The sequence below is a fragment of the Chanodichthys erythropterus genome, chromosome 22 (genome assembly GCF_024489055.1).
Source record: "Chanodichthys erythropterus isolate Z2021 chromosome 22, ASM2448905v1, whole genome shotgun sequence".
In the NCBI taxonomy this organism is placed as follows: Eukaryota; Metazoa; Chordata; class Actinopteri; order Cypriniformes; family Xenocyprididae; genus Chanodichthys; species Chanodichthys erythropterus.
The window spans coordinates 25148923-25161334 of record NC_090242.1 but is presented as its reverse complement, the minus strand read 5'-3'; the positions used below and the strand labels follow the sequence as shown (position 1 = coordinate 25161334).

The 12412-nt window shown below is 35.4% G+C and overlaps 1 protein-coding gene across 1 annotated transcript in view; it reads left to right on the top strand.

Moving 5' to 3' along the window:
- The window catches only part of gria1b (glutamate receptor, ionotropic, AMPA 1b), a 66999-nt gene that overhangs the window by 12327 nt on the left and 42260 nt on the right, over window positions 1-12412 (top strand). Inside the window, exons 3-4 of the mRNA XM_067374952.1 lie at window positions 167-406; window positions 11628-11812. Coding sequence (XP_067231053.1) covers window positions 167-406; window positions 11628-11812 — 425 coding nt within the window. The remainder of the gene's footprint in view (window positions 1-166; window positions 407-11627; window positions 11813-12412) is intronic.

Below are 12412 nucleotides of genomic sequence, written 5' to 3'. Positions count from 1 at the left end.
AAAATCTAATTTTCAATGGACCCCAGTTTGGTAATGATATTACAGAAATATATATTTATATTTATTTATGTACTACTTAGTTTCATGTTCTTCAAATTTTATTTTATAATGCAAATCTAATGTCCATTACATTAGTCTAACATTTCTTCTCCTGTGTTCTTCCCAGTTTGTTCCCAGTTCTCCAAAGGAGTCTACGCCATAATCGGCCTGTATGACAGGAAGACCATGAACATGCTCATGTCGTTCTGCGGAGCTCTGCACGTCTGCTTCGTCACGCCCAGCTTCCCCATCGATACCAACAACCAGTTTGTGATCCAGCTGAGACCTGAGCTCCAGGATGCTCTGATCGCCCTTGTTGAGCACTACAAGTGGACTAAGTTCGTCTACATGTACAGCTCGGACTCAGGTTGGCTTTTTATCTTGCTAAAATGCCGTTTCACAAGTGCAGTAATGAAAACTGAATTTATGAGTAGTTTTCCCACAACTTTTTCAGGGTGAGGTAAATATTTAATTCATTATTTTTCTGTATCTGCATTGCCACTGCAGTTGCAGTCGTGATAAAATGTTGTAATACTCTGTAAGGTTGCCCAGTGTGTCACAAAGATGAACTGCAGATGTTTTAGTGATTTGTGATTTAGGAGCTTTAGAGGATATTGCTGGGAAAGCTTGAAAAACGTGATGATTTGGTGTAATCCTGTTGAGGTGCTCTGCTTGGCTTGTAATAGGGTTATACTTTGACATTTCCAGTGCCTCGGGTGTAGTAATTTTACTTATGGCTCCCTGATTCCTGCAGGATTGTTCTTATAATCTGTTTGAAGTTCACTGAAAGATCTTCTATTATGATTTGAGTATGGACGAGCACTGACTGCACCATATTTCTCCTGTGAGTGGAGACACGTGTGTGGTACTCCATCATATTTGCCATATCCAGTCATTATCAAATTGCCATGTTGTCATTTGAGAATAACTCTAAACCATTACTGCAATCATTTACAGATCCTCACGACCAAGGCAAATGAGAGCATCAGACCATATCAAGAGAGACAATTTAATCTAAAATTTGTGCCAATGTCATGCACAGTATTTCTGCACAAAAACCTGCGTCTTATCCATTAACCACCCACAATCCAGTTTAACCAGGTGCTAAATGCATTGGAATAGCGTTGCACCATATTTGCACCAATTTGTCATTATTTTCTGCACAAACATGCCTCATTTCTATGTAAATTAGGCTTATTATTGATTGCGCCCTATTCACAAAACTCAGTGCTATAGAACTGTTCAGTCATGAAATCAATTTGTAGACCAACCCGGAAGACTAATGCACCATGGCTTCCCTTGGGAATTTCTTAAAGGGGTTTTAGAATAACAGTATTCAATTTGTGAGTAAAATAAGGTCTGTGGTTCACGTAACTTGAAGAGACTTTGATGTTTTGTTCTACAGCATAAATTACACACTGTCTGACCTCAGTTGTGAATTCTGAAGCCTCTATATTAGGACTACAACAGTTGTCCATTCTGTCAAGGATGTAACTCACATCTTTGTGGTTGTTGTAGTGATCTGTGGAAGTTTCTTTTTTTGATTTAGATGAAAAAAAAAATTGACTTTTGATGAAAATATTATGTACTACAATAGCATGTCATTTTAATTTTGCCCGATGGTGGAAAAGTGGCTAGATTTTCACTACACTATTATCGTGGCCAAAAGAATTCATGATAACCACATTATCATGCTATATAAATGCTAAAATGCTAAAAGACAGGTAGCTCACGAGACGAGAACGAGATGTGATTTTTACACACTATTTTTAAGAAATCCTCAAAGATGATTAGAAAAATAATCTGCAGGTGCATTTGAAATGTTTTAACTAATCATCTTGTAATGAATGTCATTTCAGTTCTACTTTCTCAGTGTGAATTATCATATGCAGTAAAAAACAACAATATTCAAGCACTGTAAAATGTTTTGCTGCAAACTGGCTTCTCTCCTGTATGATTTCATACGAGTCTTTTCAGACCTTACTGTACATGATTTATGAGCTTCTGCAACTTTCGACCTCCTAACTGAGCTCCTTTCCACAAATTGATCATAGAAATAAAGAGTACAAATAAAAATGGTAAAACTTTACAATAAGGTCTCATTTATTAACATTAATTAACCAACATCAACAATGAGCAATATCTTTGCTACAGTATTTATTAATCTTTGTTAATGTTAGTTAAACATAAAAATATAGTTCATGATAGTGTATTAAGTAATATTATCAAATACAACTTTTGATTTTAACAATGTATTAGTAAAAGTTGAAATTAACATTAACTAAAATGGTGTAGAAGTATTGTTCTTCCTTAGTTCATGTAAAGTTAACAAACGGTAACTAATGAAACCTTATTGTAAAGTGTTACCATAAAAATAAATAACAGTTGTCTTTTAGTCTTAAGAGCAATCAATAAATGCAACCATAATCAAAGCACTCTCTCAATAAAGTGCAAATAGAGACCAAATTTTTCTTTAAGCTTGATACAGAGCTGAGCCCAGCCTAAGATAGCTTTCATATTGGAAGATATTTGCATGCATCAGGGAGCCACTTTCAAATGCGGGGTATTGACATCACGTTTGAATATGAGCTCGCGTTTACTTTCACTTTCGCACATACTAGGTGAATATGGAGCGGCGGTGACCTTTATCCAGCTGAATTAAATTTTCACTTTGCAGGTTTGATACACGCTCCAAACCACTGATTTGAAACAAAAGATTCGTAAACTTCGAAGCTTCATGAAGCAGTGTTTTGAAATCGGCCATCACAAGATATAATACTAGAGGTCATTATTTAGTTTTTTTGGCTCACAAAAAGTATTCTCGTCACTTCATAACATTAAGGTTGAACCACTGTAGTCACATGAACTGTTTAAAGGGGACCTATTATGCCCCATTTTACAGGATGCATAATAAGTCTCTGATGTCCCCAGAGTGTTTTAGCTCAAAATACCTCACAGATCATTTTTATAGCATGTTAAAATTGCCACTTTTAGTGGTTGAGCAAAAACGAGCCATTTCAGTGTGGTCCCTTTAAATGCAAATGAGCTGCTGCGATCAGCCTAAGAGGGCAGAGTTTTAAGAGCTGATTCTCCGGTGACAGAATTCATCAGTCAGGACGCACTATAATGTCAGAAACTGTGAATATATGCTGCATGGAGATAGAACAGGTATAGTTTAGTTAAATTACGATTATAACTTTTATTGTCTTGTTTTTATCAACTATATTAGTACAGGCCTGTTGTACCGTTCGAATGATTGCCAAAACTATACAGATGAGTTTTATGACGTTTATTGTACTTCACAGAAAAGATAAAGCGTCCATTTTCACTCTAGAAAATCACTGTAAGAGCTTAATAAAACACTGCAAGTGTGCATTAAAATATTATCCATAAACTCTCTCTCTTTTCCTTGTATTATCATTATCAACATACATAGCGAAGAACACAGAAACACTCGTTAAACATAAAAGTAAACGAATATATAAAGACCTTAAGCCTTTCAGGTAGTGCTTAATAAACTGGTAAACTTTATATCCGTAAATAAACTCAGATGAACTGTAATAAAGTGCTCTCACCTTCATTACTGCCATATCCAGTATCACTCTGGAGACTGTAAGCCGGATCACGAACAGTTTTTACTTGTATATCCGCCTTGAGTAACACATTTTTAGCACAGTCTCTGTTTTGTATTGTCCCTTTGTACTGATATTCGGCCTGTGGCTTTTGACGTCACACTGCCAGGGATCTGGAAACGGCTTGTTCTGAGACACTGCTTATGATTTATGGGGATTAAAAAAAAGGAGTGGATGGATTTTTAGCACTATAGGGTGGTTGTGTACACACACTGCCAACACACATTTATAGCCAAACACCATGCAAAGGTGAATTTTGCATAATAGGTCCCCTTTAAAATATGTCTTTAGTAGCTTTCTGGGCACTGAAAGTGTTAATTATCTTGCTGGCAATGAAGGCCTCACTGAGCCATCAGATTTTATCAAAAATATCTTAATTTGTGTTCTGAACATGAACGAAGGTCTTACGGGTGTGGAACGACATGAGAGTGAGTAATTAATGACATAATTATGAGTTTATGAAGGTGAGAGAGATAATTTGTAACCATAGCTGTACAAAAGTGCACAAAAACTTACTGTTGATCAGTTAGCCAGATTAGATTATTTACAATATTATAAAAATTGTAGTATTAACATATCATCAGTATTTCATTTTTTAAAATATCATGGTAATCGTCAATACCTATTGCGACACCCCTAATTCAGTTTTACAGATTAATATTGATAAATATTAACATGTTTATAACTAGGCCTGCTGAAAGTGGCTTGTCAAATAATCTTGAGACCTTATTTTACAAAAGTTAAATACTAATCTACAAACCTATATAAAGTTCCCATGGGAACCAGTGGCTAGAAAATGCTAATTCTTTTCCCGGTTTAAAGACTACAATCTGAACAGCTCTGTTTGCATGGTGAAATTAACTTCCCATCATTACCACTCACAGAAAGCAGTTGGTACACAGAACTTCATTAAAAAACAGTATCTGTGTGCATTGTCTATTGAATATCGCAGGATTTACTCATCAAATGATGGAGAAGAACATCATCACCAGCCATATATCCATATGCGTGGTGTAATCAAGCATTTGAAAGAGCCAAAGGTGTCTGGATTGCAGTGGTGGAGAGATGCTGCACATTGATGTACAGATTTTGTGGCAGCATTTGTTCCGTTATCTGATTTGCATAATTCCTTTAGTGAATCAGCACTAAAAAAACACAGAAAGCATGTGCAAATAACAACACTGTCAACAGGCACAGTTCATTGGAACTGAATCCCCCCCCCCATAACATTACACAATATTACATTTGCCCCATCCCCCCAACCCATCCCCCCAACCCCCCCAAAAAAAGTAAAAACTCAATCATAAAACATACGTTATTGATTCACATGTCGTGCAGATGTTTGTCACTGCTGAACTAGGAGCACAAGGTCACATAGTGTTTCCACACACAAATACAACAACTACCTCTAGAAGCCCCCACTGCTCTCCTGTTGCCTGGATACAGCAGTACTCTGTCTCTAGGTTATTTTAAACCTTTTAAGTAACTCCTGTGTGCGTATATGTGTGTGTGTGTGTGAAATTGTTTATGTCATGTTATGTGTAGTAGAACATGGCAGATGTAATCATAACTGTACTTAGTCTCTGCTGACACAAAATCTGTCTGAATGTTTTTTCCCTTCATTTATTACATGCCGATTAATTATATATGCATACATTCTAAAAAATGCTGGGTTAAAAACAACCCAAGTTGGGTTGAAAATGGACAAACCCAGCGATTGGGTTGTTTTAACCCAGCAGTTGGGTTAAATGTTTGCCCAACCTGCTGGGTAGTTTTATTTAACCCAACTATTGTTTGAAAATGACTATATGGCTGACTTAAAATGAATCTAAAATGAAATTAAAATGTTCATGTATTAAACATATTAATACATTTTAATTTTCCAGATATTTTGGGTTCATTTTAAGAAAGCAATACTGTTTTTAAACAATTAACCCAACTGCTGGGTTAAAACAACCCAATCGCTGGGTTTGTCCATTTTCAACCCAACTTGGGATGGTTTTAACCCAGCATTTTAGAGTGTAGTATATCAGTTAGCGGCAAGATTTTTTATTTTTAATATTTTATTTTTACAATATTTAAAGGTGCAATGTGCTCGGCACCGTGCTCACCCTTCCCATTCGAAGCACTTTAGAAAAGCTACGGTGGCCGTCTGGTCGACACAGAGACAAAGATGTCATCTGAGACAGCAGAGTAGCCAGTCAAGCAATGAGGTTTCTTTTTACTTCTAACAAAGAACAGTCTCTGCTTCGAATAAACCAGATGACGACTACTACTACTTCTACTAGTTATTCTTTGTGCGTATTCAATGTAGTGACGATGCAAGCTGCCTCTAAAAACACCATCAAACTTAGTGACGAAACGAGCTCTGTAGAGCAGTTTGTCCGTTTAGGGTTACTGTAGAAACATGGCGGTGCAAAATGATGACTTGATATGGACCCGCGGTGTATGTAGAGAGAAATAGCTCATTCTAAGATATTAAATACATAACGGTTCATTATGTAAGGTCTTTATACACCACTGAAAACATAGTTATGTATATTATATTGCATTTCTGTCAATAGAGCCTCCTAAATTTTACACATTGCACCTTTAAGTGTGCATGCTCGTTCTGTTTTCATATTTAGATTATGTTTGCTGTCATCTAACACTCACTTAAAGTTAGTCTTTAAAAACACTAATAATTTTAATTACTGTTAAATATCAAAATGAATATCCATATGTGACCTTGGACCACAAAACCAGTCATAAGTCGAACAGGTATATTTGTAGCAATAGCCAACACTGTATGGGTCATAATTATTGATTTTTCTTTTATGCCAAAAATCATTAGGATATTAGGTAAAGATCATATTCCATGAATATATTTTGTAAATTTCCTAGCTTAAATATATTAATTTATTTTTGTAAGTGGATATGTATTGCTAAGGGCTTCATTTGGACAACTTTAAGGGCAAAATTTTTTTTTGCACCATCAGATTCCAGATTTTCATATAGTTGTATCTTGGCCAAATATTGTCCTATCCTAACAAACCATACATAAATGGAAAACTTATTTATTCAGGTTTCAGATGATGTATAAATCTCAATTGAAAAAAATTGACCCTTATGACTGGTTTTGTGGTCCAGGGTCACATATTTCAGAGTGTATATTATAATGTTGTGATGCCTAAATTCACTTGTATTATTTAAAGGACTGATTTTAGTTTTTAGTGATTTATTTCTATACTATTAGACAAAATAGTATAGAATTTCAATATCAGCCATTATTGGTTATTAGCCATAACATGAATAACTATCAGCTTATCGCTATTGCCTAGAATTTTAATGTCATGCATTCCTAATTCTGACACATTTTTTTAATGTACATATCCAGATGGTCGTCTTTGTCCAGTTCTTGTGCATCACTGTTTTCAGCATCATTTTTTGTATTATTGTAGTTGACATGTTCATCTTGATTTTTATTTTTTATGGCAATGCTGTAATTAGCATGCTGCAGTTTTATTTAAAGCCAACTTTTAGAAACACTTCAAGTCCCTAATAGATATGTAATATATAACATGTAATATAGCGCAAAAAGGAATTTTAAAGTGAGGTGTTGTGTTTTCTTTACTACCATCCGTAACCACTGCTACAATAACCTGGTCTCACACTAAAATGTTTACTGCATCATTTGTCAGGTGCTCAGGGATGACATCTCAAAGCCGTTGCAGATGGGACGAGCATCATCTGTGGAGCTTGCAGCAGTTTAGTGATCACAACCCCCCAAATCTGCCCTTGCCAACTCACACAGATGTTTACCAAGCTGAAGCATGATGAGCCCGGCGCATGTGTGCTATCTCCTCAAAGACCCAGATAATAGAGTTAGGGCCTGTAAACACACAGCCGGCTTTGTTGAAGGAGACAAGGAAAACACTGCTTTGGACTCAAAAGGAGATGGAGAGAAATTCAATTTGTTCCTGTGCGTGAGATATTTGAAGAAACACAGGGAGAGCAGGTGATATCAAGCCAGTTCTGCTCTTCCAAGACAATCCCTAAACCTATCGCCTTATCATCAATGGCACAGTCGTGCTAGGCAACACTAACGGGAGACGGACAGAACGCACCGTCCATTTCTCCCTCCGTCTTATCTGCGGGTTAGTGCTGCTCGGTGGGAGATAAAGCTGGTTTTCTCTGTGGCATGAGACAGTTTCATAGCTGCTGAGACGCAGGCGTCAGGAAAGGGTAGAGTGTTGGTGTGGCCAAGGCTGTAGAGGCGTTTCAAAAGGCAATCCGATACAGTCTTTTAATGAATGCCAGTGAATGCAATGGCTGTCTCACCGCTTCTTCAATGACAAACCTAATTCTGGCTTCTGTTGCATAATAATCCAAGTACTCATTCTATAATTAGCAAATCTCTTTTTAATCTGTTATTTTACAGAGAGGTGTGAAATGAAAGATTTCTTTGGACTCTTATTGACAGCAATGCAGTGAAGAGTGTGGGTATAATGTAAGTTATGCAAAATTTCATCCTAATGACAAAAGTTTCAATGAATATTGTGCAGAGAGCAATATTTTTATGTGGACAACTGAACCCAAGAGTCTCTTTTTACGCTCGCCACAGTCCAGATTGTAGTCTTGTTTTTAGTTAATGATATGCATTGTTAACATATTATGCTAATGGAATGCAGTGGGCCAAGATCAGTGTCTATATTTATAATGTTCTATCTGCTCATCTCTAGATATAGTTGATTCAGCACCAAAAGCATTTTTTGTTGCCTCATTTTGAAAAAAAAAAAAAAATCACGCAAGAACTGCTCAAAAGACATGGTGTTAACAAAAATGGACAAATTTTCATACAAATTTTGAGAGTGAAGCAAAACGAATCATGTTTTTCTAACACCAAGCTTCCTTGTAGGAGACTGAGCCGTAATGTACGAGCAACTGTGATGACAGCACCAATTATGAGCCAAAACCATGACTGAAAGTGCAGCTGAGCATTCACAATAAATGCAAATTCATTTAAATACATAAATTGGCTTATTAATGTTGTCTTGGATTAATTTCTTTGAGTTTATGTTGCGTTCCTGGCCCATTTAAATGTGCCAGCTAGTTTTCAGTAAAACATCTCACTTGCTGAACTTTTGCATGGCCTAATTTTCTACTCAATGCATAGTCAGGCTTTATTAGGAGGTTGGTCGTTTGTTTTGTTTTACATTTGTGCTGCTCACGATCACTGATGTGTGATTATAGGTGTCTGTATTGATCTAGATTTTGCTTTGAAGGCCATTGCCTTTGGTTGAATTGGAGATTTGATGCCTTTGAAGTTGAAATTCTGCTGTCTGCAGATTCCGTCCTTCATATTGACCAGTAAGCTTATCGTAACCGTGCACAAGCCAACGCTGATCGCTGTATTAAAGCATCATAATTTGTTTTTTAAAAACTGCACAGGCTTTGATCTTGTTCCTCTAGGTAAAGCCTGACAGGGAACTTGCCTAACTGAGATTGTCTTTTGAAGTTGGTAAGTGCTGCATTACCACCCAGATCTCTTTTTAAACACATAGCACTTTTGATCAGCATATTATGTGTTACTGATGACTTTTAAATGCTGAAATATTTGATTTAACACTGTAGTGGCACTTAGAAGCATTTTGTTTTCTATTTGTTGTTATTGGTGGGGGTACATTTAAAGGGTTAGTTCACCCAAAAATGAAAATTCAGTCATTAATTACTCCCCCTCATGTTGTTCCACACCCGTAAGACCTTCGTTCATCTTCGGAACACAAATTAAGATAATTTTGATAAAATCCGATGGCTCAGTGAGGATTCCATTGCCAGCAAGTTAATTTCCTTTTTCAATGCTCAGAAAGCTACTAAAAACATATTTAAAACAGTCTGAGTCTGTCTGAGTAGGTTCAACCTTAATGTTATCAAGCAGCGAGATAATAATTACTTTATTCAACAATATCTAGTGATGACTGATTTCAAAACACTGCTTCATGGAGCTTCAAAGCTTTACGAATCTTTTGTTTCGAATCAGTGGTTCGGAGCGCGTATCAAACTGCCAAAGTCAAGTGAACCAGTGAAATTTTTAAACACTTATGATGTAACAAAGCCTTGTTTACTGAAATCATGTGACTTTGTCACTCCGAACCACTGATTCGAAACAAAAGATTTGTAAAGCTTTGAATAAAGTCGTTATTTTATTTTTTTTATTTTTTTATTTTCCGAAGATGAACGAAGGTCTTACGGGTGTGAAATGACATGAGGGCGAGTAATTAATGACATAATTTTTGGGTGAACTTACCCTTTAGACACTGGATAATATATATATATATATATATATATAAGTATTCATTTTGAAGAAACTGACATTTTGTGAGGAATTTAAAAATACCCATTTAAAAACTAAATTTTTCTTTTTAAATATTATAAATATTTGAAAAAACTTCTGTCTGCCAAATCAATCAAATCATATGGTGCTAATGATTTTAAAATATTTAAACTTTTTATTTATTAAAAGAATGTTTTTCAAGTAATCATTAGTCAAGTATTATTTACTTTTTACATGATAGTTACATCATAAAACTTTAAATTGAAACTTTTTGTTGAAAATGGTAAAAATGTTTTAAACTATAAAACTATGAATGCAAAAACATTTCTGAAAGCTTGGCACACACATTAAATATTTTCTCCTTTATCTTGGAAACTCTTATTTGTCATTGACCCATAGGTAACAGTCTAATAAATGGAGGAATTTGCTTAATTCTGTTCAATTCATTGTTAAAATCAAAAGATCTGAGGAGTCTAGGAAAGCACTCACCTTAAGCATGCAAATGATACTGAGTAGCAATCATCTTTCATTAAAACAACTATCAATGTGTCTGGTGCACAGGAAACAAGCTGTCAGATTCAAACAGTTTCTTTTTGAAGAGCAATCAGTCATTCATTTTTTTTATTAGTTTCTCTCCATATGCAAGAAGCCATCACATGACTAAGCTACAGTACGCGCAGGGAGGCAGTAACTTGATAAACTGCTTGAATAAAAAAGTCAAATGATCTGAAATGGTGCATGTTTATGAATACTCTGCAGGATGAGAGACATCCAATAAAATTGGTTGCTTGATTCTAATGAAATTTCACAGCAAGCCCTCCAAAAGTTGACTCTCGGCAGAGTAATGTCAGAGTAATATTAAATTGTTTAATTTCCTCTAAGAAAAGCGCTATCCAATTCAAACAATTGGTGGTAGTGGCTTTTGATCTACTGGATTACAACAGGCAGTTCCTCAATGTGAGGTTCTGTTTTCTTTGAAAATAAGCACTGGAGGAAAAACATCCAAGGATATAAGAGGATGTGATGCTGAGAATCAGGCATAAGCAAGCTAGAAATAATAGAAGGGCACTGTTTAGTGAAAAAATTAATATTTCGTATATAAATACTTCATTTGACTATGATCACTTAAGTTTTTTTTTTAAATGTGTCCAGACTAAACAACTTCAAACACGTCTCTACTGGTCCTCCTCCTTACAAATATACCCAGAATTTTCCCTAAGCAGAAGAAAACCGGAACATTTGAAGTTCAGTGTTTAGCTGTCCATAATTCTAAGTAGGAGATTCTAAGTGATATAAAAGCAGATGTTGATCAGAGCTGGAGCAGAACAGCGGAGACCCCCTGCTGAATGTGGAGACAAGGCTTCTTTCTCGTCAGGAGTACGTGACTCAACAGAGCATGTGGGTTTTTTTTCCAAATCAAGACTTTACTTCCCAGAATGTTACAGTACCTCACTAAAGTGGTATTCGTGGAGCTGCATCACTGTCTTAAAATACTGATATTTTAAAGAGGTACAGATGCTTTACCATATTGTGCTGAAACAAATGTGTATCCATGCAGACAGCTGCCTGTTACAAATATTCAATTATAGCCATATGAGTCTTCTTATTGAGACTTTTTTTGTTGTTGTTTTTTGTATTTGAAGGTCTGACGGTGCTGCAGAAGATTTTGGACACTGCCGCAGAGAAGACCTGGCAGGTGACATCCATAAACTTTGACACCCTGACGGAGGTGGCATTCTTGAAAACCATCCAAGATCTGGAAAATAAGAAGGAGTACAAGATCATTCTGGACTGTGAGCTGGAGAGACTCAATTCCATCTTAAACTTGGTGAATGCTTCATACATTTCTTAGGGTTGAACTATGATTAGGAACATCTTTCATTTTTGTATGTAGTGCATGTATTTTATAGTGAACCAATAACCAGGTGGTTGACCCAGACAGAATTCCCAGATTTTCTGCTTTGATTTTGAGGAAAAATCTGTGGAATTCAGTAAAATGGATTGAATAATGTGTTTTTTAAAAAAAAGAAAAGCTGAGAGTACTAAGTTAAAATTCATTAAATTATGATTTCTAAGCCTAAAAAGTCATTGAAATAAAAAAAGTATATAAAAATTAAATTATTAAATAAGAAATGTATTATCTGGTTGTAACTATATGTTTATAATTTATAAACTTACAGTACTTGGAAGTTTGGAAACATTACAATTTTTAATGTTTTTTGCCCGCTAAGGCTGCATTTATTTCACTAAAAATATAGTAAAAACAGTAATATTGTGAAATATTATTACAAATTAAAATAACTTTTCTATTTGAATATATTTCAAAATGTATTGTATTTCATGTGATGGCAAAATTACATTTTATATGATTAAAGTTGACTTTGGCAAGCTAAAATTGCTTGATTTTGAGTCATTCTAGATTTAAAAC